Below are 27,225 nucleotides of genomic sequence, written 5' to 3' on the forward strand. Positions count from 1 at the left end.
ATGTGTGATATGGGTCATACCTCAGAGACGCTGGTATTGGCATTGGGGTTGCGAGGGGCGTGGTGGCTCAGAGCTGACAGACAGGCTAGAATGAGGTGGATGGCACCGATTTCCAGAGCCATGCGACGCAGAAGCACACCGTCGTCTGTGGTCAGAGGGGTGCTGCTGAACAGTGCTCGCAGGACATGGAATGGTAGTGTGGGGAGCACGTTGGCTGATGGAGATTGCAGGATGTGACCTAAGAAGATGTCAAAGCAGACACTCAAAATAAGAAGGTTTTGATGCTGCTTTTATATTTGTTGTTTAGATTTGTGTTTTAGTCGATTAAATCACACATGAACAATCCATTTTTATTTTACTTTTCTTGAAGGGGGGGGGCAAAAAGGAAAATAAGACACCGTGCTGACAAACTCTCGCTGGTTAGAAAACACAGTAAATTTTATATTTTAGTCAATTGGGGACAGACAGGAGAAATAGCTGTGTGCAAAGGATCTTTGCAAGAGCTTTCTTTCAAATAGCTTAGCAATTCTCAAACTTTTTCTGGCATTAAATACTTCCCAAGCTAAAAGTTCAAAGCCCAAGGTGAATTTCAGTGCGGACAGCTGTGACGTGTTTTCAGACTTACTGCCTTCTCCATCGTCTGTGACACCCAGTACCAGCCGCAGCAGACACTGGGCATGTTTCCTCTCCTTTAGCAACACCTCTGCGTAACCTGGCAGGCGCAGGAAGAGGCCAAAAGCTGCCAGTGAGTGGGCAGGGATGGGCGACATGGTCTGCACTGAGGATGATGACGACGAGGATGTCTGGGACTGTTGTTTGTTGATGGGCGGTGGCTCCGCTGCAATGGACTCTGGTGCCTCATACACCAGCTCACCCGACTGCTCTATGGTCACCCACTCAAACTGGTCGCTGTCCTTGGGCTTCTCCTGTGTGCTGGAGGGAACCACAGGAGCGCTGACCTGTGAACAACCGCAACGACGAGTAAAGGCTCAGCGAAGGTGTGAAATGCAAGACAATGCTGACAGGTGAATTTAGGAGACACACAAGGCTCTTTATCAGGGCATCAGAGGAGCCAGAGCAGGTAAGCTCAAAACATTTGTTGTGAAATAAAAAGTTAATACTAAAGAACTGCTGTATGTATGCAAGTTGTTCAATTTCTAATTTTCTGTGCCTCTTGAAAGCTGAGTTTTACCTGCTGAATGACATCGGGGTATAGCATGGGCAGCCTCTCCGCTATCAGGGCCAGGCCCCCCATGCCAGCAAAGACTTGCAGAGGTGACTGAATGGGACTCGTCTCCAGCAGGGACTCATCAGCTGCGGCATCCAGACATTCTTCATTAGGCATCATTGGTTCATCCTCAGGGCAGCTATTCAGGATGTCACAGTGATCCACTGCAAGTAGAGCAAAGAGAGGACCTTGTACGTTCATCCACTGGCTGAGACTGAAAACAATTACAAGCCTTTTGTTTGTTTCAGCAAACTCTTAACAGTTCAGTAATCTCCTGTAAATCCACCTGCTATGTTTGTCTTAATTCTGTCCATAATAAATATTTTTACACACATTATTATGTGATATGTTCTGAGGTTCAACCACACTATACACAGAGAAGGTAAGGTTCCCTGCAGGGTTCCTTAAGCTAAATCTGGAGAATCTAACGCCTTTCTGCAGGTCTAACTGGTTTAAGCATTAAATAATTTAACTAAAAATGTTTATGTTTAATTACTAAAACTAAAATGTTTACAAATACATTTTTGATGACAGAACTAACGAAAATATCTACAAATTTTAACAATTACTAAGATCTTTTTGGAAGAAAAGTGAATTCAGTGCTTTATAAAAGAGATTGATTGAATTACAGGTTATTCTGAACTGCAAATCACAAAAAGTTTAATTGTCTTAAAAAAAAGCAGCAGGCAATAGCAGGTTATATCTACTTTGAGAAAACTCCTTGGTCATTGTGAATAAAGATGTGACGTTACTTGTGATGAACTTGATTAACTGGGCTGATTGCTATGCATTGTTGCATTGTGTCAACTCATGGTTAAATAGAATCAACAGAATCTTTTAACCATATTTAACTCTTTCCCAGAGTTTCATCACTCTTGCAATCCTTATCCAACGTCTGTATTAATCCTGAGGATTCTAACTGAAGACAACACTGTGTGTCACAGTTGTGCACTGTCACAAACTGGTAAGTTTAATTCTGTAATAATAAGGTTTGTGGAAGTGAAGCCTGACAAGGTCCTTTCTCTCAAAAGAAAACCAACTGGTTTACAAAATATGTAAAGAATTTCCCTTAATGAAATTAAATCCCTGATGCAAAGTCTGAATCAGAGAGAGATTTCACCGAGCCACAAATCCCTGTCATCGGTAAGCTGTCCTGTACTGCAGGTGTCTAATCTCTACAGGTTATGGAATGACACAGTGAATCAGGATCCACAGAGAGGATGAATCTATTGGTTAAATGAAGATAATGACAGACCCCGTCAAGCAGTTAGTGTCTGGGCAGTGGGCACATTTGGGTAGTTTATTCGAGTTCATTGGAAGGAAGTGATGAGTCAGTACCCATTCGTTATGTGAAGGTAATGGCTAAAGAAAAACTGAGCTGCTCAGTTACATACTCAAGGTATGTAACTGGGGTGAAAACCGTTAACAGTTTTCCTTTTCTTAAATATCTGAATTGTCTGTATTTGCAGGCAGTGAGTATTCACAAAAAATTTGTGGATAGAAAAGACTCAAAAGGTGTACAATTCATCCAGATGATGGAGCAAAAAAAAACAACAAGAAAAAAGAAAAGAGCAAGCATAAAAGAAAAATATCTTATAAAATAAAGTAAAAGTTAATAAACAATGATTTCTTTAAAATATTTCTTGAAGGTATGTCCTCCTGGGATTTTACTTTTTGTTCTATATCTTTTGACTTATTTGAGCTCCACTACTAAGTCCTGATGTGCTCAACTAAGGGCATCCTGGCCTTATCGATGACATCTCATGTGTTTGGGTGGCCTCATTTAGCTCCAGAAGATCCAAAGCTGGTGTGTGCTTTACATTACTGCATCCGGCACTTTGCATTGAGTTGTGGGGAAGTAAGGTTTGGATGCAGGTGCTAAACATGGATACACATTCCATGAACCTCTTTGTACACTGTTCTTCAATTAATCTGAAGTTCACCTGAAGTTTGGAGGTCTAAAGCGATCGGACGTTGGTGACCTCTGCAATGGACCCTGCTCTGATTTTGTGGCCTATCACTTCGTAGCTGAGTTGATACTGTTCCCAGTCACTTACACTTTATTACAATACCACAGTTTACTGTGGAATATTTAGCAGTAGTGGATAAATTTTACGTGCAGGTGGCATTATGGTTCGCTGTAATTCACAAAGCTCATGAGAGCAACTCAATGTGTGCAGAATTAGTCTGCACTCCTAGCTGCTGATTTCATACACTTCTGGCAATGACTGGACCAGTTGAATCCTTTATTTGGATGGAGGAGTGAATACTTTTAGAAATACAGTGTATTTTGATTTAAAGAATGGTTCACCCAAGTCACCCAAATTCTATATTGCCTTTTTCTCAAGTTATGCCATTCACATGATTTTCAGAAAACATTATTTCTGACATTGAGGTCAAGGTCACCAGGATCCAAAAACTTCCAAGATTTTTAGTACATGTACCTATGATATCAATTTGAAGCTCGTAAGTCACTTTATTCTATAGCTTTCACATTCACAAACTCGGGTATCTACGCCGCCCGCTCACCTGACAACATCTGCCCATCAGCCTTTACAGCCGAAGGGTAAAAATGGTAGTTATAACAGTCTCATTTCACATACCCTATGATTTCTTAAACAGTGACACATGAGTGTTAAGATGGAAAATATGGATTGTGGATAGGACATGTCGCATGGATAAAGGGAATATGAGCATATCTGCAGATTCACCAGTGCTGACATTGACATTAAAAATTAATTTGACCGAGTACTGACCCATGAGTCTGCAGAATCAAAACGCTAAATATAACCAGCCTGAAAGTCACCACTTCTACAGAATGACAGCATAGTTTTGAATGGGATATCAGCAGTTGGATTCAAGCAACAACCTGTCCTGACTGAATGAAATTCAATAGCAATTTACAATGTGAGTCAATAGGTAAGACTCTCACAGTAAGTGGGCACAAATTCAAATATACCATCTTTCAGCCATAAAAAAAACCTCATGTTCACAATCGTTTAGAGACACAAATGCAACACTAACGTCCCTATAAATGTTGTACCAAAGCAACATATAAGGATGAAAAGGCTTAACTCCCAAATGAATGCAAAGGTAAGCAGGAAAGTGTTTGAACAGTTTGTGCTAAAAAAAAAAAACCACTCTGCAAGCTTTTAGACTTCAAAGCCTCTCAGTACAGCCTGAGAAGCAGCCAAGGTGATGTGAACTGAGTTCAGACCAAAGTACAATTCCATTAAATCTTGATGTGAGAGTAGAGTGGAAAAAAACAGGTCTGGATTTTTACTACATTTTAAAAACTCCATTTCTATTTACTTGATCATAGTTACTGAAGTGGTCTTGAAATAATAATAAAAATGAGAAGAATCTTAGTTTCTTCCATTTCTATTTGATAAGTTAACCTTCATTTCATATTTAGATATGTGAATTTGACACAGAGGCACCACTGAATAGACTAGCTGACCGTGCCAAAATCCCAAATGTGACAATCTGAAAGATACTGTTTGCACAGTTGAGAAAAAACACCAGAACAGGTGCAGGACTCATTACAAATTAAGAGTTTGTTCAGCCTCTAACCAGGACTAGCGTGGTCTTTGGTTTGGGACAGCTGAGGGAGAGCCTGATGTGGGTAGTCAGGGGTGTGAATTCAAAGTAGCCAATCACAACATCATGTGATGACAAAGTGAGAGGATCAACTTAAGCACACTGTAACTAAGGTCCTGTGAGTTTTTCAGCAGGCAGAGCCTTTTTCGTTTGTTGGTCCTTTGGCTTTACTTCTATAATATTGCTGCATTTTAGCTGCAGTATCTCAATTATTTGGTATGTAGACATCCTAGAAAATGCTGCATATATGGCTGGGTGTCTGCATTTTAGTTTAGAAATGACTGGATGTTTGGTGCTGTTCATATGTCTGACTTCACGTATTGGGTGCAGCTTGATGCATCTTTCACAAAGATTTGGCTTGTTTATGTTTTGCGCTCATGTGCAAAAGAGAAATCTCTAAATTATCAGTGAAGGAATTTAGACTGCTTACAAAAAGTTAAAATTGTAATTAATCATCAAAAGTTTTACAGTTAAAGTAATAAATAAGTCAGCTGTATTGATTTTTTAAAGCATATTTTTAGTGGGACATCAGTATAATATCTGAACTGACTCCTCCTTAGGAGCTGTGTGTTTTATTACCTTTCTCAGTGCGGAGTCTCTTGAACGAGTCAGTCTTTGAAAGGCCGGGGTCAGAGATGACCTTGGAGCCCAGTTTCACTGTCAGGCTGATGGACTGGTAGCCCTGCGGTAGCTTGCGGTCATACAGAAGTGTGAGTAGCTGGGCCAGGGTCATCTCAGGTGGGAGTGGCTGACCTGGATAAGAGGACAGAGTACACACCGTTTCTCTTCGGTAATATGTGAACATTTTACATTTTACTCAAAGACCTGCGCTTGTTGCTGTCTGATATGAATCGGTTGTGTATGTGGCACCTGGAAGCAGCTTGTGGTAGAGGTGGAAGACAGGGACACTGATGGTTTTAGCTGAAGGATCCACACTGGATGAAGCAGTTAACTTGTCACTCATGACACGGCCTCTCCTTGATGGAGGCCGGGGAGGGGTGGAAAGAGCTCGCTTTGATTGGGACTTTAAGCCTGAAGGCAGAGAAGAAAATAAAAATACAGAAATACAGAACAATATTTGTTTTTCAACAAAATGCATCATAGCTTATATACTGTGTCATTATTAGGTGTGTAAATGACACAAGACACACATACTGTACCTGAGGCTACTACAACACTGTAGTTGTCCTGGAAGCCGTTGTCTGCCTTCATCTTCTCTTTCTCTTCATGATTCTTCTTCTCCTTATCCTCTTTCTGCTCGTTGATCAGTTTGGCAGTAATGCTGGGTGTATCTGGATAAACAGACACAGAAAATTAAATATATATTTTGTCACACTTCTTGGTTTTTTTTATTGCTTTGGTTTAAATAACATTAGCAAGCTAAAAGAAAGGAGGAAAGAAAAGATGCATCAGATGCAAAATTTGTTCACCCACACAAGAACAGCCAGAAGATGATATGTCTTATAGACATGCATACTGCCCTGTAACAGCAGCAGTGTATCAGGTTTTTCAAGGTCCCAGGGGGTGAGCTATTCATCATAGCTGCCTTGTACTTAACAGGTAATACCGAAGCTCACAGCATCAGCGCTGCACAGCTGACCTTGATAGCCAGAGAATGCCAAGTGAATTAAACTGCAAGGACAGAGCTGACTGCTGGGATATTTTGTTAATAATTTAGGCTGTAATTAAAACTGCAGCTCTTATAACTGAAAAACATGACTTCTCCAGTTCTTAATTAATCAAATTTTGCTTGGAATTTGAGAAAGGGCTGCCCCCTTGTGTCCTTACTTTACAAAGCCAGTTAAAGTTGAAAAGCGTGAGTTGATCACCTCTCCCTTCTTTCTCCGAACATAAACAGGATCTCTATGCTCAAAGAGCTCTAGTTTTTTGTCTCAACTGATTAAAGGACCTACTTGTAGCATGCATATTCTTTTTCCCAATTGCATCAGCATACTTCAGATTGGATTTGTGTTCTTCAGAAGTGTTTTTTCGTGGTCTTTAACGTTGCAGTTCGTTCCTGTACAGCTTTCTAGTAATGGTCTTCTTTGAGACTACAATTCCTGACTTGGCTAAGTCATGCACTAATGTCTTGGCAGTGGTTCTGTAGCCTTTAGACCTCACTAGTCTCATTTACAAAATCTGAAATTTTCCACTTCCTAGGCAGTCCCAGGCAGCACAGACATTCAGGACGTGGAGTCCATAGCACTGCACAAGCAAAGAGACAATAATCAGATGCAGAAGGACACCAGCGAGCACAATCATGGTACTAGGGCAGCCCTGCAGTCTCAAAGGGCAGCCACCCAACTCACCGACTGCTGACGGGAAGCCCGTTGCGCAATGTGACTCCCAACCACCATTTCAGCCTGCCCCCAACATCAGTAGTACATCTCTATGTAAATGAAGCTATTCTAAATCTTGCATGTGCCAAGCTACTGCTGCACATTAAAAGAACAGAGATAGTTAAGGTCCAATTCCACTTTGTAAAGGACCAGGGGGCAAAGGACACCAGCCAGCATAAGTCCCAACCAACCCACCCAACCCAAACTTTACAATTGCATTTCATCCATCCATTCTCTTCCGCTTATCCAGCCTATCCCAACTACCATAAGGCAAGAGGCAGGGTGCAGGTTGCCAGTCTGTCGCAGGGCCAACACATAGGCTACGTTCACACTGCAGGTCTTAATGCTCAATTCAGATTTTTTGATCAAATCTGATTTTTTTGTCTGCTCGTTCACACTACAAATAAAATGCGACAGCAAACGCGCTCTAGTGTGAACGCTCAAAGCGGCCCGCATGCACAAAAGAAGACGTCACACACACAACGGCTCTGTTTAGACCCAGAGCAAACAGTATTGTTTGACTGATGGCCCTTAATATAAAGACTTCGGACTTTACATTTCCCAAATTTTGCTTTAAGTTATTTGTTATTTACATAATAATGTAGATAACCTAATAATGATCCTTATTGCTGTTTTAGAGGAGCTGTGCTTCCAAGGATAGCTGCAGATTTCTGTCAGAATCTGCAGATTATACAGAACATATAAAATGTTCACGTTTCTCCAACGTTGTCTTCCCAACAGTTTCACTGGATGGACAGGAAGCGTTCACGATGTCTTCTCCGGAGCTGATAATTGGCGTCTGTCTTGTGTCAGTGATGTAAAAGACGGATTTAATGCGACATGACCATTGAAACAGCAGTCGCTTTCTGAAACATCGGATATGTATCGGATTCAGCACCACATACGAAAGTGACCCAGATTGGATTTGAAAATATCGGATTTGTGCCGTTCACACTGTCACACCATGATCGGATATGGGTCGCATAGGGTCAAAAAAAATCGGATTTGATGCGCTTTCACCTGCAGTGTGAACGTAGCCATAGAGACAAAAACAACGATTCATATTGACAACTAGATTCACCAATTAACCTAATCCCACCAACTGCATCTGTCTTTGGACTGTGGAAGAAAGCCAGAGAACCCATGCAAACACAGAGAGAACTTGCAAATATGCAAACTCCCCATCACTGTGCCACTATGCTGCCCTCAATTGCCTTTTATACTTGTATAATTCAATCCATAAGACTCTATTTTAAACAAAAGTGGCAGAATACTTAAGAGAGAGTGCCCATCTGAATATTACTACATACTACGATGCTTTTGAATCAACTTTTGGGGTTCCTCTAGTAGAGCATTTCTAAGTGTTTTATACAACATGCTTCATTCACAGAGTCACATGATCACTTTTTTCCTACGCCCACGTGCTTTCTATCCAACATAAAAGCCCTTTGAGTGCTCAAGAGTAGAAAAGCACTATATAAAGAACCAGTCCATTTACCATTCACATAGGTTTTTACTCCACCGGATTATGAATCTAAGGGTTAAGTAACTCCCAAAGCAGTACCTTGCCAAAGGATATGTTTGCATGCAGCAGCCACGATCAAACAACAAAACTTCCAGCTGGTAGATGACCTGTTCGACCTCCTGAGCACAGCCACCCAAAAGGTTTCACATTTCAGTCTTAGAATGGACCTATTAGCATACCTTAAAAACTAGAGGCAGGGACCAATTTTAAGTATCTTTTTCACTTTCAGTGATACAAAATTAGCAAAGTCTGACTGTTCGGTAGCATTTTGGTTATGGACCAATGTTAAGTCTAAATGAATGTTTAATGTCTCTTATCCAGGGTAATGTAACGATTGCTCATTGGATAACCACGGCCAGAAGACTGAAAGAGAAGTGTATTTTTGGACTTAAGTATCAACTCCCAAATTCTGTGTTGGTGGTAAGAATGTAATTTCTGCCATTTATTTTATCACTACTGTTGATACTACCTTTAATGAGCACACATCTCTGGGAATAAACTTACTTCTGAAATTAAGAGAAGGATTACTACGTTTCACATTCACTGAACAAAGAATTGTAAACAAGATACTTTGATAAATATGCAATAGGAATCAGACAGTAAACTAACACTGACAATACAGTGTTCAGCGGGATATGCTGTAATTTATGTTTGCTGTGCTACAAACTTGTTACAACATATTTACTTCAAGATGGTGTTTAAAATTCAAAGAGAGACCAAAGGAGGAATGCTCCAATGGGAAGCTTAACCGAAGCAGTTGCCTTGTCCTGTTTAACACAGTGCAAGTTTGTACAGGACAGTGAAGTACACATTTGCGAGCTGTGAGGCAAGACAATATTATTGAAGCTAGTTTAGAGGCTTCAAAACATTATTTGACAATAATTTAGTGTGAAACTTTTATGGTCTAACATATTTAGAGCACACAAAAACATAATTTGATTTTCCTATTACAATTTGCAAACATATTCCCCGTACATCAGCTTCCTTCATCTGTCAAATGCTTACATTCAAACAGTTTCTATTGGCACAACAATTGTGTATTTCTCCTCCAAACTCTTCCAAAATGGCCTCCTGGCTTCATGAGTTTGCAAATATGAAAACAGCCACTGTTACTGCAAGACATAGCTGGACTGGCCATCGCCCGGTATGCCCGATGGTGATTTTTCGTTTTTATGGGCAGATGATTTTTTTTAAATAATAATAATAATAATAATAATAATAATAATAATAATAATAATGGATTGCATTTATATAGTGCTTTTCAAGGCACCCAAAGTGCTTTTTTTTTTTTTTTAAATTTGTAACGGCATGAACAATGAGAGGTGGTGGATTGGCTAGATGTTGGCCGATGTGTAAAAATAACTCAGTTGTTTGGTGGTGGCTATGGCGGGGCTTCCACAGAGGCCAGTGGGTAGATGAGGGAAGGTGAGGCAGGAGGAGGAGAGACCCGAGGCGGCCGCCGGTCTGAGTGTCAGGTGAACTGAACTTCAGGTAAGAAGTTATGACTGCAGTCTATCTGGTCAGATATAAACCAAGTTTAGGTGGAGTTTATTTTCGTTATGCTGACTTTTTACAGTCAGTTACAATAACTCGTACTAGCTAGCATGACGGAGTTTCTATACAGCATTCTCAAAAGCATTCTCAAAAGCTAAAAGAAATGTTTTATTACACCAAGAAAGATTTCCAATCGATACTGGTAGGAGAAAATTTATGCTATAGTAGGACATTTTCATGTGAGTGTAAGAATGAGCATCTTTTCTTCAAGGAAAAGAATAACTGGAAGAAGAAAAAAAAATAGAAAGATGTTTCACTGACAAAACTTTACATAAGGACTTGATGGAGGCAAAAACAAAGACTTCTAAAAGATGTCTGAACAAGCAAGAGCTTAAATTTTCTGAAATCTTGTAACTCTCAAAACTGATTTTAAAAAAAAGAAAAAATATTTAATCAAACGTTGATGGAAAAGTAGATTTGTTGAAAAAATTAATTGGACTGTAGAGTCCTGGAACAGTTTTGTGTTTTGGAATGACTTGAGAAAGCTTGGAACTGAGCTTTTGCTTATTTGCACTGAAAGGAGCCAGCTGAGGTGGTCAAGATGACTCCATTACACCTCCCCTCTCAAGCTTTCTGGAGCTAAGAGGAGATGCACAGGGAATTTTTTTTTTTTTTTTTTTTATGGACCACCCAGGACGGGAAAAAAAGGTGCGAGGGGAAAGAAGAAAAGGAGGTCAAAAAAGGTCAGTGAATACTATACAGTGTTGTGGTTCCCAAACAAAGAGCATGCAATCTCATTCAAGTCAAGAGCAGAGAAGACATTTTCCATCAGTTACAATGCAAGTGTAACCTGAAGGCAGGAACATCTACATGTACTGGTACATACTATGAGCAGTGAAGTCTTTATGTGGTTGTTGTTGTTGTTGTAATGAGAAATTTTCTGTCTTGAAACATACCAGAAACCCGGTCCAAGACTTCAGCCAATGTGGTGGAAATTGGTAGATGAAGGGTGCGGTACTTGTGGCCTGCTCCATACATGGGATGCTGGATCATGTGGCTGGTTGCATTGATCCGTCCTTTGTATAACTGAGGAGGAGGAAAGGAAAAAAGAAAACACCACAATCAGGTTAGCTGCAGAAACTAAACATAAAGAGTATATTGTACTTGCTGTCAATATGGGACTATTTAGCTGTTTTCTGGTCTACAGCCAAATAGTCCATTGCTCTGTAACATACAAAGCACTGTGTGTTCTGACATCTTTCTATCATCTTGGCCACCCCCAAGGTTTTCTTAATTTTGTAGTTTTTGGGACTTCACTGCATGGTGCAGGCTGTACGCCTCATGCGAATCACTGAAACAGCTGCCCTAGTCTGAGCATCTTTTGTTAAGTAGGTGTCGCAATTTGGCCCTAAACAAAGTTGCCCAGAACTTTATGCCTTTTTCAAATCACATCACCTTTAGTACCTGGAATCCATAAATGTTTGCACTAAATTTACTCAATTATTGAGATATTTCAGCTAGATGAATGAAAAATGACTTGCTTTGGGTAATTAACCAATTTCTCCATACAATGCTTCCAGGCACTCATGTCTCCAAAGCTTTTGTAACAGTCAGCAACTGAGCAGTAGAAAGTATAAACCATTAGGGTGTAACTGAGAACACATAATGCCAGGCATGAATCAGTGTGAAGGGACCGTTGTGATACAGAAAAAAACAAACAAACATATGCTTCATACTGCTGCACTGCCACCTTAAGCTCACAGCAAGTACTTCATCAGGCATTTGCTGTATGTCACATCCTCATTTCAAAGTCTTTAATGAAATAACATTTATTTAAGAAAAAGCACAATAGTTTGTGTAAAACTTCTGAGCAACGCTGTTGACCACATAATTAAGTTACCCACCGGACAGGGAGACTGTAGGAAGACTGTGACCTTCTCATCCTCCAGCATGAGCTGCAGAAACAGTCTTCGAATGAAGCCTGAGATGTTTCCAGAGACGGGTACATTGCCTCGCTGAGGTGCTGATTGGAAGAGTTCACAGAGAACCTGCAGCCAAAGACAGAAGTCTTAAAAACCAAGACCGAAACCAATGAATATCTACATTTGAATTTCAATTTATAAATAAATTAGCTTACCAACTAGCAATCATTAAATAACACGTTTGTCTAATTATGTGTGCAAATCTACATCTAACAAGTTAAAAGAAAAACATTATTATTTTAATTTTTATTATTATTTCATCTATAATAACTAGTAAGAGGACCTGTGCCATAAGGCGCTGGTTGTTAGGGTGGCAGGAGATACACTGGAGAAAGAAGGCCACAGTGGCATTCTCCAGTGCTGTCCTCTGCTGGGTGGTGAGTCCTCCTGTCTGCCCTGAGGAGGCCAAGGAGAAGCGTGAGCCTAAAGGCTGAGGTTGGGATGGAGGAGAACCTGCAGCAAATCCAGGCTGACAGCCAGCATTGGCCCCAGCACTGGCACTGGAGTGGCACAGTAGGAACAGCAGTGCCGTCCACAGTGGGTTGACCTCTGGTCCTCCCAGCCAGTCCTTCATGGTGTGACTGTTGCCTACTTCTGTGAGAAACCGGAGCACTGGAGCAGCCAGCTCTGCCGAGAGAGGCGGGCGATTGTGTGAGGACGAGTGAAAGTGGTGATGATGGTGTCGTCTCTCGGCCTGACCAGCGGGCAAAGGCAGGTCTGCACTGGCCAGGAGGCTGAAACAGAACTGAGCCAAGCTGCGAACCAACAGCGAGGGCAAGCCTGAATCCAGCAGCTGCTCTATTGCTCCTGGTGACTGGGAGGCAGCCGCTAGTGTGGTTAGCTGGGATTCTGACAGATTAATGTGTGGCCTGGCATGCTTGGAGTCGTCGGTAAGTCCCGCCGCAGTGGTGTTAGCATCATGCTGCTTTTTGCCATCATCAGTCATGGCAAGACGTCGCTGCTGAGCCTGAGAGTGAGTGGCGATGGGTGGTGAGACAATCCCCATCCAGGACATTAGCAAGGAGAAGTAGCTGGGATGGATGTGACACATGGAACACAACAAGCTGTCCACGGCCTTCTTCAGCACAATGTTGCATGGCAGCGACATGGACCAGTTATACAGCAACCTGAAGGGAACAGCAAAGAAAAGAATGGAATCAGTAATAAATCTGCTAAGAAGAATATTGTTTAAACCCACTAATGAATCCAACTACATGCATGTGTAATAACTACAAGACACTGGACTGACTCAAAGAGCTCTCTGTTGAGCAGTGTAGGCAGGTCATAGTCGACAGGCAACTCATAGCTGTGCCAGAGGATGGCTGCCACACAGTGGAGGTGGGAGGGCGATGGCATAAGGAGACCATACTCCCTTGATGAAGCAGAGGAAGAGCCAGCAGCATGCCCAATGTATCCCATTGGACCACTCATCTTATGGGCTGCCACATGGGAAGAGTCATGGACCCACTGCAGAAGAGCCTGGATCCTGGAGGTTTAGAATTCAGAGATTTGACAAATAAGTCAAATGGCTCAAGTGCTGGGCACGGTAATGTTTTTTCTGTTTGTTTGTTTTTTTTACATAAAAAAGGTCCTCAATTTCTTAGTGAGAACCACCTTGGGGCAGAATTTATATGCAACAAACAATGAGATGACAGTAAAAAGACAAAAAAAAAAATGAAAAGGAGAGTGAAAGGACACTTTTTACTATCAGCTTATGAGTCTGTCCGGAATATCACCTTGACGGGAGACTGTTTCTCATCAGTTGATGCACTTTATGCACTTTGAGAGAACCTAAAGGGGGAGTGTTGAGTCGTGGCAAAGACGGAGGAGTACCTGTCTTTGGTCCCTGCGTCCTGTGTGGTGCCCAGCTGGTATAGAATGTCTATGGTGGAATCTGAGGAAAGGCCGTTTAGTCGTCCAAACAGCAGAGGACTGTTCAAATCTTTAAAGAAACAGTACATTTTTTGATGATGTTAAATTATTGAAACATTTTTAAAAATAAAAATGCTGACAAAGTCATGCTGCCTGCCCAGAACATGATGCACATGTGTCAGAAAATTCTTCCACAGTCCAAATATTAACAGGTTTACTGGGAAGTGGTTAGTTTAACATTGCACTGTGTATTGTGTAATGTCTTGTTAAATCCATTGCTTTACACAACAATTTCAACACTTTACTAAGGCTAAGAATCACAAGTGGTCTGTAATTAATAATCAGACCACTAACAAATATTTTGTATTTTTGCCCCATAAAATGTAGTTAAACCAAATGTATTTGGATAATGCAATATCAGATAAATATTTACAAAAAAAATTCAAGACAAAACACCAGACAGATAAGATAATAAGATAAGATCACATTTACAGCTATATGTATTGCAATCACACAGCGCAAAAACAATACAGCACCAGATTCATTAATGCTAGAAAAAACCTTTCTAAATGGCAAAACAACATGTGAAACTTGACCTTGTTAATCTTTCAAACCGCCACATCATTTAATAATCTCTCATTGTAATAAATGTGGCTATTTTCAATGGGGGTTTTTTATGCTTTTTAAGGACATATAGTCACGTCTCAGTAGTGACTCAGCTATGAGTGACTCACTGGCAGGGTCGGTGCCAGACGCAGCACAGTTTCTCAGCAGAATGTCGATGAGTTTGAGTCCAATGCGTGTGGATTGCAAGCCGATCTTGACCAGCACAGCCTCAATGTTGGGTGAGTGCATGCCACAGTAAGGTGACATGAGCAGTGCGGCGCAGGTCTGCAGCAGGTTGGCAGTGGGTGCTGCAGCACTGGCCATCATGGCTTCCAAGTCACTGACGTGGGTCAGGCAGTGGTGGAGAAGACGCAGCCAACCAATGCTGTACAGGGAGATGGAGAAGTTCACACCAACAGCCAAATATAGACACACACTGCATACAGGATGCATCATGATTACCTTGTTTTGGAGACCTGGTCCTCAGAAGGCAGAAAGGGGTTATTGACTGTTGCAGAGGAGGTGTTACCAAATGCTGTCAGACCCAAGAGTTTGATCTGAGAGAGACCCAGGTTGCTGGCATCACGAGGCCGATGTAACCTCAGACAAACAGCCGAAGCCACCTCTGCTTTCACCAGCTGGATCTTAATGTACGTCAAGCCACTGGTGATGACTGGCGTGGACAGCGGCAACATGTTGACCCCATCAGCACTGATCTCCACTGAGACCGAGGAGGGACAGGCTGGTTGGTAAGACGAAAGGCAGAAAATGAATGGGTGAACTCCTGAAGTGAAACGAAGATTACTGAATAAACACCATAATGTCTGCCACTGTTTTTTTTTTTTAATTAACAGGAATTTAGCTCAATGTGAAGGGAAAAGCAGTGTCCTCTTGACCAACATTTTAGTATAGTTTATTTACAGTAGGGAAAATAATTACTTTATCCCAGGCTGAATTTCTAAGTTTGCTTACTAACTAGAAATGAACAGTTGTTGGTAGTTTCATTTTAATTGAGACAGAATATCAACCAAAATTCCAGAAAAAACAAATTACATAAAAGTTTGTAATTTTTATGTAATTACAAAAAATTACAACTCAACTCAATGACATGTCAACTCAATGACACTGACATGTCATTGAGTTGACATGTCATTGAGTTGAATATTCAATCACAAAGCAAAAAATGGCTTAGTAGTTGATTGAGAAACCCTTGTGGCAAGCACAGCTGTTAGACATTTATTGGTCACCAGGTTTACACAAATCTCAAGAGAGGTTGTGGCCCACTCATCTTTAAAGAAATTCCTACTCACTAGCTAGAGAAGCTAGGTGCGGCTGGATATGAAGCTCCTTCAGCAGCACGGCAGCTGGAAGATGGATAGTGAGATCACACCAGGCCTCCTCTGGCAAGAAGATGTAAGACCAGGCAGCGGAGCGGGCCCGTCGGTGTGGAGGGGTGGCCTGGAGGAGGACCTCTGCAGGCTGTGCTGTTGGGCTGCTGGATGTGATAGTACCTGGGAAGCAACACAGATCATGCAGATTAGAGAAGAGTAGGAATACGATTGTCAATTTTATTCAGGTATTGTCCTATGAGATGGAGTGATGGAATTCAAAATTAGCTGAAAGCACCTAAAGGAGCAAAATTGTGGAGTCCCTCAGCATTGTCCGGCTCCGATGTCATCACTCTGGCTTTGAGGTTTCCATCTGCCGTCTTTCCTGGACCTGTATCTAAGAATTTCATGATAGTGGACACCATGCTGCGTGCAGTGTTCACAATGGCTCTAGTGCTGGTCACCATGTTGTTACAGATCAACTGGACACCTCCTGGTTAAAGACAAAGTTATGCTTTCTTATACATCAAGTACAGCATAAACCATTGACTGCTATTCTTATGCAATGCACCTATGTTCAATTTCTACAAAATTAGAAACGACTGAAAAAATCTGACTTTGCTAAATTTTTCAATTCCTTCCACAATCAGTGGCGTGACAAAGATGTCAGGTGACTCTTCGGGCGCTGATCAACAAAAAGAACCTTTTGTGACTTAAACTCCATGTGGGTTTTAATGGTTATGGAGATATTTTTCCATGACCATTAACACCTAATTGTGCTAAATACTATTCTATTGAACAAGATATGGCTCAATGTGCAAACAAAAGCTGGGAAGATGGAACTGCAAGCTAAGAAACATGGATGAGGGAGTAACTTGTACTTCAAATACTTGGTTTACAAAGAAACTCAACAGCAAAACTTTAAAACCTATTCAAATCTTAAAGCTTGGGGCTCTCTGACATGAATGTTGAAACTATGAGTAAGGTCTTGGTAGTACTATGGACACAATGCTTTGACAATCAAAGAAATATACAGATATTAGGTGTATACACCCACCCATGTCATGGAAGGCCTTAAGAGCCTCACTGGTATCCAACACTCGAAGTATGAACCACAGAAGAGGCTCTGACAGTTGACAGGTGGAGAGCGATCCCTAAAGAATGTGCAATAACAAGATGGAGGAAAATAAATAAATAAATAAATATGCGTCAGCACTGCTCTGTATTTGTTCAGATGATCAAAGGCCAGACCCCAGCAGAATGAAGCTCACCTGTCTGCCCATATAACCACAAGCCATGTAAGTGAGGATGGGCTGTAGCATGACCTGGACTGAGGTGGCTCTCTTGCTCAGAGTGGTAAGGATGGTGAAGAGGCCGTCACCCACTGAGATGGCATCTAGACCACCGTGGAAGTTCTCATGTTTAGTCAGGTGGAGACCGCTGGCTCCTGCAGAACACAGAGCAAGAATAGTCAGCTCATAGTTATAGGCAATGCTTGTCCACATACATTTAAATATGTTTGGTGCTTTGTTAAAGGAACAATTCAGCCACAAGTGAAATTTTATCAGACGCATTCTTACTCTTACAGAGTTTTATGGTAGTGCTGCTAATGTTAGATGGCTACTGGTATACAATTGTCATTACTAATTTAGTTAGTTATAACTCAAGTGTGTATAAAATTAGCTAACCTCACAAATGTATTTTGTGACCAAGAGGCTGCTTCTGCACAAACCGTGCTTAACATCCTAAACATAACACTTAATATTTCTATCCCACTGCAGCTTCACTTAAGAGTTTGTGGCCAGGTGATGTAAAAACAACATTTACTGCTAATGTTGCACAATTTTTGGCTGTCATTTACCAAGAAAATATCAGGCTCTCTGCCTGCTAGAAACTCAACTTTGTTCACTGGCTTTTGTTCAAACTATCTTTGTGCACCATTTGGTGCGTTGTGTACTATTTCGGTGATATGTGTGTTTTTAATTCCAGAAGCAAGGTTTATGAGAATGGTTTAAGTCAAACAACAATGAGGCTACAGACCATAAAATCTGAGTGCTGAAATATTTGGTAGATCACATAATTCTTTGTAGAGTTGTCTTACCTATGATCATGGCCATGGCGCTGCTGTTGCACTGGCCCAGCGCAGACAAGATCTGGCTCATTATCTGCTGATTGGCAAGCACCAGATCAGCCACACCTGCAGGAGGGCCCTGATTGGATGCTGATCCACCAGCTACACTTTCTTTGCTGCCACAGACCTTCTCTTCATCAGACACACTGCTATCAGCTGCTCCACTGCCTGATGGTGGCAGCCGCCCGCTGAACTCTCTGTCTCCAGACAAAGGTAGTTGCACCAGCACATTCACCAGCTTGAGAAGATCAAACATTAGCTGGTCACGTGTGGTTTCTCCACAGACTGCCTTTGCGTCTCCTGGCCGGATTATGTTGGCAAACAGACCCCCAAAACAAGCTCTGGCTCCCACTGAGCTGTCTGAGCCACTGCGAGAAACCACTTTATCTGAGCAGGTAATGTAGTGGTGAACCAAGAACGTGATGGACTCAATAACTGAGGTGATAGTGGCCACTGACACCACCTCAAAATTTTGCTCTAGAGTAAACTCAAGCAGCTTCACCTGGGCATCCAATGGACCCTGGCCTGACTGGAATGGACCCCTGAGAGTTTCAGAACCATTAATTAGAACCACTCATACCATTAAACATTATACTTACTGTCAAAATTATTGATTATACCTAATGTACACTAACAACTAAAAAAGTGAAAATGTACCTCTCAGTAGACAAGATGTGCATGAGTTTGAGCAGGAACTCGCTGAACATCTGTGGACATGTGGAGGACAGGTGAACCTGCAGGCGGCTCAGGAACTCGTGCATGGCCTGGGTGGCAGTTGGTCCCACCTGAGAGCTGTGTTGGCTTGTCCCATTGGTGCTGCTGCCAGACAGGAAGCGCACCAAGACATGGATCAGGTTGGGATCAGACACCATCTGCTGAGCTGTGCTTTCCTGAGAGCTCATCCCGTTGTTGGAGACTAGAATTTCAGAAGTTATTTTTTTTAAACAAAATAGTAATAATAATAATAATAATAAAAGCAGGTTATGGTAATCTAGACAACTGGGGGGGGTCAGCTGGACTTTTTTTTAGGTTTATGAAGACATTTCATGTCTTACTCAAATGATAGAGAGTCACAGGTATTTAATCCCTAGTGAGCTGTTCCCTTTGACATAGTCCTGAGGGTCACTGACCCACTTTTGATCATGCGAGTCAACACATTAGAGCCAAGATGTTAAAAAAACAAAAACAAAAAAAAAACGACAAGGGATAGCAAGACTCCATTGCATGCAGGTGGCTGATAGCCGTTGTTGTAAGCCACCTACAATGCAATGGTTCAACAAGGATCATGTTAAGATGTATGTAACCTACTGCGCAAGTGTCGGGGGCATGGCTACGCGCAGGCATGAATGGGGGAGTAGAAGTTTAGAGGGTTGGCTTTTCGGTGGTGGTGCAAAGGAAGGTGACCATTTAAGTTGGAGTTTGAATGTCAACTGTGAGATTATTGGACTAACAGTCATTCACAGTGGACGGCCCCAACGGTTGTGGGACTATTAAGCCACCAGGAATGGCTCGGCAGGAGGTGGACTGACTAAGCCAGCCACTTCCACACCATTCAGCGCCACATACTGTCTATAGCAGGACACAGTGACACAGGTAGACAGTTGCTTGAGCGAACCGTGTCATTAAAATCTGGGAATATGGGTAGGCAGCTTTTGACCATTGTTGGCTCTGAGGGAAAACGCCTGTGAATCATTCCACTTTCTGAGGTGGATGCAGAAAACAGGAAACATGTTGTCATGGCTGGTACAGCTCATCCTCTAACATACCATGCATATTCAGGCCGATGCCCAGCATGTCATCCTGCTGAGTGGTTAACTCAGACTGAGGTTGGCCAGTGCTCTTGCACAGTTCGTCTCTCACTTGGGAAACTCATCAACATACATCATGTGGTCATCTATTTGCTGGGGCATCGACTGGCATCAATTGCTTAATCTGATATCATCTGACTCAGATGAAGCATGTTCCCTAAATTTGGAGAGGAGAGGGTCAATCCATGTTATAGCCATCTTTCAAGCAGTTTATCCACAAACGTCACCCATCTTTTCAGAACCAAATGTGGGACATGGCGGCAAAAGTCACAAACTATGGGCTCAGCCAATCCACCCTAGTGTGGACAATCCCCAGGCAAACAGGGTACACCTTATCATGGAAAGTGAAACCACACACCTGAGGAAAGGGGTGAACACAACATTTTTGCTTTGCTTGCTTGGATTTGATACTCATATCAAAACGCAAAGCAAGAAACAATGCTCAGGAAACCTTCAACATTAGTGCTGCTGAAGGAGCCCACATTCCAACCGGGCAGTGATGGCTAACAACAATGAAGGCTACCTTAAAGTTGGTAGACAACAGAGCTAACTAACAGTAGCTAGCTAGCCCGACTCAGCAGAGGTGTTGTTACCGTGATGAAGAGTGTACAAACTGAGGAATGACTGTGATAGGACTATAGATGTCCAAGAGGGTCGCACATATGTCATTACAGGTCACCTGCCTTGAACGTGTCAACAGAGTTGTCTTAAGCCAGGACATGTGTGGGGTTGATATGTGCTGAACGAGTGAAATGACTGAAAAGAAACGCGGGTGCACTATAAAAAGGTGGATTAGTTTGGATTTTTTAACATTTTTTCATAAACATGAAAACAGAAACATACAAGAATGCTTAAACGGGGGCGACCGTTGTTCAGGTGGTTGGGAAGCTCATCTGTAACCGGAAGGTTGCCGGTTCGATCCACCTCTGTCCTGGTTGTTGTGTCCTTGGGCAAGACACTTTACCCTACCGCCTACTGGTGTTGGCCAGAGGGGCCGATGGTGCGATATGGCTACAACTGTGGTCTGCCTGGACCAGTGTGTGAATGTGAGAGTGAACGAATAGTGGAATTGCACAGCGCTTTGGGTGCCTAGAAAAGCACTATATAAATGCAATCCATTATTAAACAACTTTCTCAATGATACCCCTTGCAGAGTCATTTGAAAATAATGTGAAAAGAAAATCCACTGGTAAACAAACCAGTGAAGAGCCGAGTACTGACCGCAAGCTGGCATATTAGTCATCAGAGTGAGAGAGTGCAGAACCAGACACCATGTTCTCAGGGAAGTGTTGGGGTACCACGCCAGCACGGTTAGGAAACTGCTGATGGATGCTGAACACAGACACAAACACAAAAAAGAACAATATAAAGCAATGTAACCATATATAAACTCCATACAGCTCCAAATTAGAGAGCGGAGTAGAAAAGCCCTAACCTTGGTTGAGCGGGATGGTGGGCACTCGGCTGGCATTGAACAGAAAGATGTCAGACCCGCTCTCCTCGCTGCCCCCAGAACAAGTGTTCAGACTGAGCGTTAGCCAGAGCTGCAGCAGGGATTCCAGCTGAGAGTGGAGAAAATAACATTTAGTGTCTGTGGGTGTTCCCTTACTCTTCTTTATCGAAGTCATACATACAAAATTCTGCAGTGGTCACCACTTATATTTAAAAATAAGTCCTTTCAGAAGAGTCCAACCAATAAAATCACTTTTCTGTCAGTACATTCCAGATGTTCAATTTACAAGGTTTAATAAATACAGCACAGTACAGTGTGGTTGTTCAAGTGCAGACATGTTTCAGAAGGGAAAAAAGAGGTTTGTTTAATCTTTTAAGTTACAAGTTAGATATTATACTTCAAATTTACTCTAAAAGAAGTTAAAGTAGAGCATTGGACTAAACAGCAGGTAAGAGTAATTGATCTTGTGGGTCCAATGACTTTGTACTCCTGAGTACTAAGCATCTGAATCAAAGCATCTTAAACTGTGATTCCAGTTAGTGGCTGTTCTGACCTGTACATGGTGGACCAGCAGCATGGAGAAGAGCTTGTTGAAGCAGGCACTCAGAATTGGGATGGATGAGGGCTGGACTATCAGGCTGCTGTTTGGGGGAGAGCCTCCACTATGGAGAGCTCTGAGCAGGGAGTCATCAGTCCCATTGGAAGACTGGCTCACTATAAGCACAACAGAAAATCAGTATCAGACCATCAGCACAAGTCCAACACTGGAACACTGGAAAGAATGTGTGCTTCACTTCACTTTTAAACTGTTACTTCATTTACCTGTGGATGAACTGGAAGTGAGTGCTTGTAGAATGGAGTCCGCTTGTAGAGTTGCCATCATTTTTAGCATCAGCTCAGCCTGCTGCTCCAGGCCCACTTCTAGTCGGGCATCCAGTGCTGTGAAACAGAGGCAGAAGCTCAAAAAGTGGCATGGAAAGAATGCAGAAAATGTGTTCAGGTCCATATTGGAGAAAAAAAACCCCTAAAAGATAAAATTAGGCCTCTCCTCACCCTGTGACACGGACACTGACAGACCCTGCGACCCTGGCTTTTCAGCAACAACTGGAGGTTTGGACACTGGGATACCAACCCCCCCAATGTATGGGTTGTACCCATATGTGCCATAGTCAGCACCCCAGTAGTCATACCACGTGCTGCTGATGGGCTAAAGATGAACATGAGAAAGGGGATGGTAAATGTAAGGACATCAACTGTCTGCAGACAGAATTCATTTCTACATTTGCTTTTGAATCTTTTTTAGTTTTCCACAGCAAACATAACCTTAATAATTACATCAAGTTCAAAGTAGTCAAATGAAGGCAGAAGAATTACTTTGAAAACGTCATTTGCAATGAGTTCGTTTTCTGTGATGCTTTAGATCACTTAGCTAACAAACATAGCTTGTTACTCTTTTCAGGTTGTTTGATCTTACAGCAACATTAGTTTATATCTTAACTGTGATTTTAAGCAAGAGAAAAAAGTCCTTTATTTCAGGTTTAACAACAACATGTTTTTCTGAACATAGGCTACTGCCTGTCTTTCTTTCTGGTATGAGTTTGAGTAAATGAATCACTGCATTTGCTTGCAGCTGGAAAAGGGTGCTGCGAAAACAGCGCTTTTAGTTTTTCTGTTGACTGTTTCTCCTAGCTTCAACCAACATTACTAACAAACTTACTCATGGGCAAATAAATAAATAAATAGCTCTTGTAAAAACGATCTGTGAAAGGCCCAGCCTATCATCGATGGCCAATAAATTAGTCCAATCACCCAACCTTAGTGAGTGTCACTGCATTAATTTCCAGTAGAGACATGACAGAAAGAATGAAAGTAGCTTGTTATCATGCACATACCTTAAACACTTTGGCAGCAAGTGGATCTTTTTCCAAATCAATATCTAAAGGATCAATATCAACATCCATCAGGTCTTGTAGCAAGTCAAAGTCTATGTCTTTATCTTTTTCCAAAGATGACAGAGGTGGAGCACCTTTGGATAGTGAAAACAGCTTTAATATTGCCAAGCACGCACATTACAAAAACATACAAGCAAGAAAATCTCTCACATCTGTAGACAATTTTAACCCCAATCCGGCTAAAACTGTAGTCTTGTATGGGAGTAGTTTTTTTTAGCTAGGTCACTGCATTTAGCCTTGCTGAATATAGTTGCCTGCTCACCCTGTGAGGTAAACTGGCACAAGGAAAAATAAAATACACACTGAAATTGTGCAAAAATTAAAGGCCTAAAACTGGCTGGAACTATGCCTGAACTGCTCACTCCAATTCATAATAGCTACAAATAATAACAACACACTGTGAGAAAAAACAATAAACATGTCACTCAAGTCAGTGTAAGTGTGTGTGTGTGTGTGTGTGTGTGTGTGTGGGGGGGGGGGGGGGGGGGGTGTTATAGAGGGCTACCCACGCACTTTGGAATACTGAGGAGGTCCCGGTAGTACCTGCGATGATATCAGGCACAAGGGCCTCATCAATGCTCTCTACCAGGGGGATGGGTGCTGGCTGGGACAGCGAGTCCTCCGAATCTGCTCCCGCAGAGGAGGACGATGTCCCGGCTTCCTCACACACCACCACCTCATCCATGACATCTAGAGAGCCTGGAGACAGCAGTTCACCTGAGAAGAATACATGTTCAAGTACACCAGACATGCACCGACTTAATGAAGATGAAGTTGTTAAAGGACACCAAACATGAAACAGAAAATCTGAATAACAAGTCTAATTTTTACATCAATAACAATAAGAAAATTTACAATCCATGTGCTTAATGTGCCTCATTTTATTCTATATTATTGCTTTGATAAAAGCTTGTGAAATGTGCTCTGTAAACATTGTACAACCACACCAGTGGCTCTGTGAAAATGGTACTATGTCAAAACTAAAGTAAAAAAATGTTACAGTTGGAAAAAGTTAGAGACAAAAAAAGAAAAGGACCCTGTTGAAACAAATATGTGCACCAAAGTCTGCACACCACGTTTTTTGCTCAAGCTAATGTGAGAACATACAAATATAATTCCCCAACTTTCAAAGAGATTAAAAAAACAACAACAATTGGTACAATAATTTGCTCTAAAGCCAAATTGAAACTCCAGCAACAACAATGTGCCAAACTAAATGTTCAGCTTCACACAAGATTTAATATGTCACCCGCTCGCCTCACAAACAGTGCGTTTTAATCAGATTCAAACAAATGTAACGCTAAGCTGAAAACACACCAGCCAGGATGTCCTGTAGCATACACGTGAGGGAATATTGTGCCCAGGCGCCTCCCCAGGAGATGTCCCCCCGGTTAAAATCCGTTCCCACAAGCAAGAGAAGCAGGCGTTCTAGCTGCTGCTCAGACACCACTTCGCACAAGTGGATTGTGGGCCTTGTGGCGTTGGCTATCCTAGCCAGGACCTAAACAAATAAGATAAATATTTGTAGTTTTAGACTGTCAAATTTGTGTATATATATTCCCAGTGTTAGATTAACTCCCAGTGTTAGATAAATACTTTGCAGACAAAGAGCAGCAGATCAGCATGGCAGGTGAAATCCATGGAGAGGAGAAAGAGGGCCAGCTTCTGCACCACAGAGATACAGCGTTCATGAGATAAAGTGAAGGGCAGAGGTTCTACTTCTGGGGCTTCTTTGGCTGTTGTGGACTCTGTATCCAATGTGGAACGGGGCCATTCAGCTGTCCGCCGCAGACGGATCAGGTCTTTAAAGTGCTGAAAAAGGAAAAAATTAACAAGTTGTAGTATTGAAAATTAATCTCCGTGATGCACAGAATTGGGATGAGACAAAAGGGTGATATTCACAGGTGGAGTAGGTACTGGAACAGGAGAACAGGAGGTTTGCCCTCAGCAAGCTACTGAAATAATCACTGACTAATCAACTAATCAAAGAAGAAATGGCAGATTTAGTTGCAGCCCTCCTTCACAGCCTAATCTTTTTGAGTGTGTGGTGAGCTGCTCACCTTGGATGTAGCTTGTTTCAGCTTGGCTTGTTCCACCAACAGTTTGTAGGAGGAGCCTTTGTTGCTCTGGATCTTCTCCTTCTCGATCTGCTCCACCAGAGCCTTCTGTTTTGCTTTCAATAGATTTAGCTGCTGCAATGAAAAGGCCACAATAAGTTTATGTACTGTAAAAGTATCACTCCAGAAATATCTACTTGTTGGATGCATTCCAATATAGGAAACAATCCCTAACCTGATTCTAACAAATGCAAATTTCAAATCAAGTTTTAATTAACCACTTAAAAATTGAGAAAAACAAATATGAAGGTGTGCTGCTTTTGAAATGGGACACATTTACCTGCTTGTGATGGACAAGTTGCTTACGGATTTTGCGTGAGTACAGGCGATCCAGGCTGCTGCTGCCTTTGGCTGACCTGCTGGAGTTCTGAGACTGGAGGCTGTTATTTATGAAACTCCACTGAATACCTGCAGGACAAAAAAATACAGCACATTAATGAAGGTAACACAAGACTGACAAACAACTAAGGAGTATGACGTACAATCAAACAGCTTAATTCCAAATGATTTAGCTGAGTTTGAGGACTGCGACAAACATCTTTAGCATACAGTGCAGTTTGATTGTAACCATTTCCAATCATATGTAAAAGATGTATGTTTGCATTGATGTCATTTAATGTGCAGCTGAGTTAGCAAGATCTTGTTAATCATCATCCATTTGAAGCATAAGCATCAAAGATTTATGGATTTGAGACTTTTTTCAACAAAGTCCAACCACTAAGTAAAGAGTAAAAATCCTGACCACTTTTTCTCTTTAGTTATTCAGATACCATCTTTCTACCTATATTTAGGAACTACCTTAATAAGCAGTCATTGCTAAATGTTTAACCATAATTTTGTTTTGTGCTCTCTTGCAGTTGTAGACTTCTAAATTGGAGAATGAAAAAAAAAAAGCAATTGCATTGTGTCATCTAATTGCGTAGTGAGTAAAAATGTTGATATTCTGCCAACCACTTCATGCAAGCGTTGTCTGAGCCTTTTATATGTGCAATATTTTATATTCTATTTATATCTATTCAGTTCCTCACTGAGTTGATATTCATAAAGATTACTATTAAGCTTCTGCTGTTTGGTAATTGATACCCTTTCAAAGCTATCAATGAATTAACAGCAAAACTGCAATCAGCAACTGGTCAGTGACAATCAACATCTGTTTATGTTTTGTTTCAATTTCACAATTTCCAGTGCCTATAGATTAAAAAAAGAAAAAGAAAATTTAAAAAAAACAAAAAACATTTACACATATCAGGGAAATGTAGAATGCAGGTATTTTACCTGTTACAGGTCTTTCCCGCTCTTTCCCTCCCAGGTGCTTCTTCCCTCCTGAGGCCTCATCTTCGATACTTGCTACATAGTCCAACAGTCTGGAGACCAACATCACTACCCAGCTGATCATGGGAATATCCAAAACACCTGTTTAATTTTTACAAAAACAAACAAACAAAAAATCAACTTCATTTCAAACACACTCTTGAACAAACCAGTCTGTTTAAAAATAAATAAATCTGACTACATAATAATTAACACTGACTTTAACTCTATCTGTAACTTCTACTAACTCAAGTTAACATATCAGGTGCTGCAAAGACGCTATTCTCAGTTGCTTTACCTTCAGTTCTGCGCTGAGCGGCAGCTTGTGGCTGCTGCAGTGGAGACAGGAGGCTGTCCAGGAGATTCAGAAGGCCTTCCAAAACACCGCTGTTACTTAGGGATCTTTGGCCAATGCATGACAGGAGCATGAATACCCTAACATGAATACAGATTAAGCATACTGCAGTTAGTATCCACAG

The 27,225-nt window shown here is 41.6% G+C and overlaps 1 protein-coding gene across 4 annotated transcripts in view; it reads right to left on the reverse strand.

Annotated features, from left to right (window-relative positions):
- The window catches only part of birc6 (baculoviral IAP repeat containing 6), a 136,615-nt gene that overhangs the window by 49,255 nt on the left and 60,135 nt on the right, over nt 1-27,225 (reverse strand). For 2 of the 4 annotated variants that reach the window (XM_085368953.1, XM_085368956.1), the window contains exons 31-62: nt 27,045-27,181; nt 26,711-26,848; nt 25,716-25,843; nt 25,379-25,510; nt 24,915-25,130; nt 24,636-24,819; nt 23,832-24,035; nt 23,259-23,392; nt 22,420-22,573; nt 22,189-22,305; nt 21,920-22,080; nt 21,349-21,475; nt 21,135-21,245; nt 18,763-19,021; nt 18,076-18,647; nt 17,246-17,421; nt 17,032-17,128; nt 16,273-16,467; nt 15,957-16,157; nt 15,109-15,388; nt 14,775-15,031; nt 14,002-14,110; nt 13,418-13,654; nt 12,452-13,295; nt 12,091-12,234; nt 11,143-11,272; nt 5,989-6,120; nt 5,699-5,860; nt 5,408-5,581; nt 1,193-1,392; nt 626-959; nt 21-238 (exon numbers count right to left, since the gene is read on the reverse strand). In XM_085368953.1, coding sequence (XP_085225079.1) covers nt 21-238; nt 626-959; nt 1,193-1,392; nt 5,408-5,581; nt 5,699-5,860; nt 5,989-6,120; nt 11,143-11,272; nt 12,091-12,234; nt 12,452-13,295; nt 13,418-13,654; nt 14,002-14,110; nt 14,775-15,031; nt 15,109-15,388; nt 15,957-16,157; nt 16,273-16,467; nt 17,032-17,128; nt 17,246-17,421; nt 18,076-18,647; nt 18,763-19,021; nt 21,135-21,245; nt 21,349-21,475; nt 21,920-22,080; nt 22,189-22,305; nt 22,420-22,573; nt 23,259-23,392; nt 23,832-24,035; nt 24,636-24,819; nt 24,915-25,130; nt 25,379-25,510; nt 25,716-25,843; nt 26,711-26,848; nt 27,045-27,181 — 6,664 coding nt within the window. The remainder of the gene's footprint in view (nt 1-20; nt 239-625; nt 960-1,192; nt 1,393-5,407; nt 5,582-5,698; nt 5,861-5,988; nt 6,121-11,142; nt 11,273-12,090; nt 12,235-12,451; nt 13,296-13,417; nt 13,655-14,001; nt 14,111-14,774; nt 15,032-15,108; nt 15,389-15,956; nt 16,158-16,272; nt 16,468-17,031; nt 17,129-17,245; nt 17,422-18,075; nt 18,648-18,762; nt 19,022-21,134; nt 21,246-21,348; nt 21,476-21,919; nt 22,081-22,188; nt 22,306-22,419; nt 22,574-23,258; nt 23,393-23,831; nt 24,036-24,635; nt 24,820-24,914; nt 25,131-25,378; nt 25,511-25,715; nt 25,844-26,710; nt 26,849-27,044; nt 27,182-27,225) is intronic. The other 2 variants (XM_085368954.1, XM_085368955.1) reach the window with 2 other exon arrangements.

This window comes from Diplotaxodon limnothrissa, linkage group LG13 (genome assembly GCF_057381915.1).
Source record: "Diplotaxodon limnothrissa isolate DT_005_m linkage group LG13, D_limnothrissa_male_GT1.1, whole genome shotgun sequence".
NCBI lineage: Eukaryota > Metazoa > Chordata > Actinopteri > Cichliformes > Cichlidae > Diplotaxodon > Diplotaxodon limnothrissa.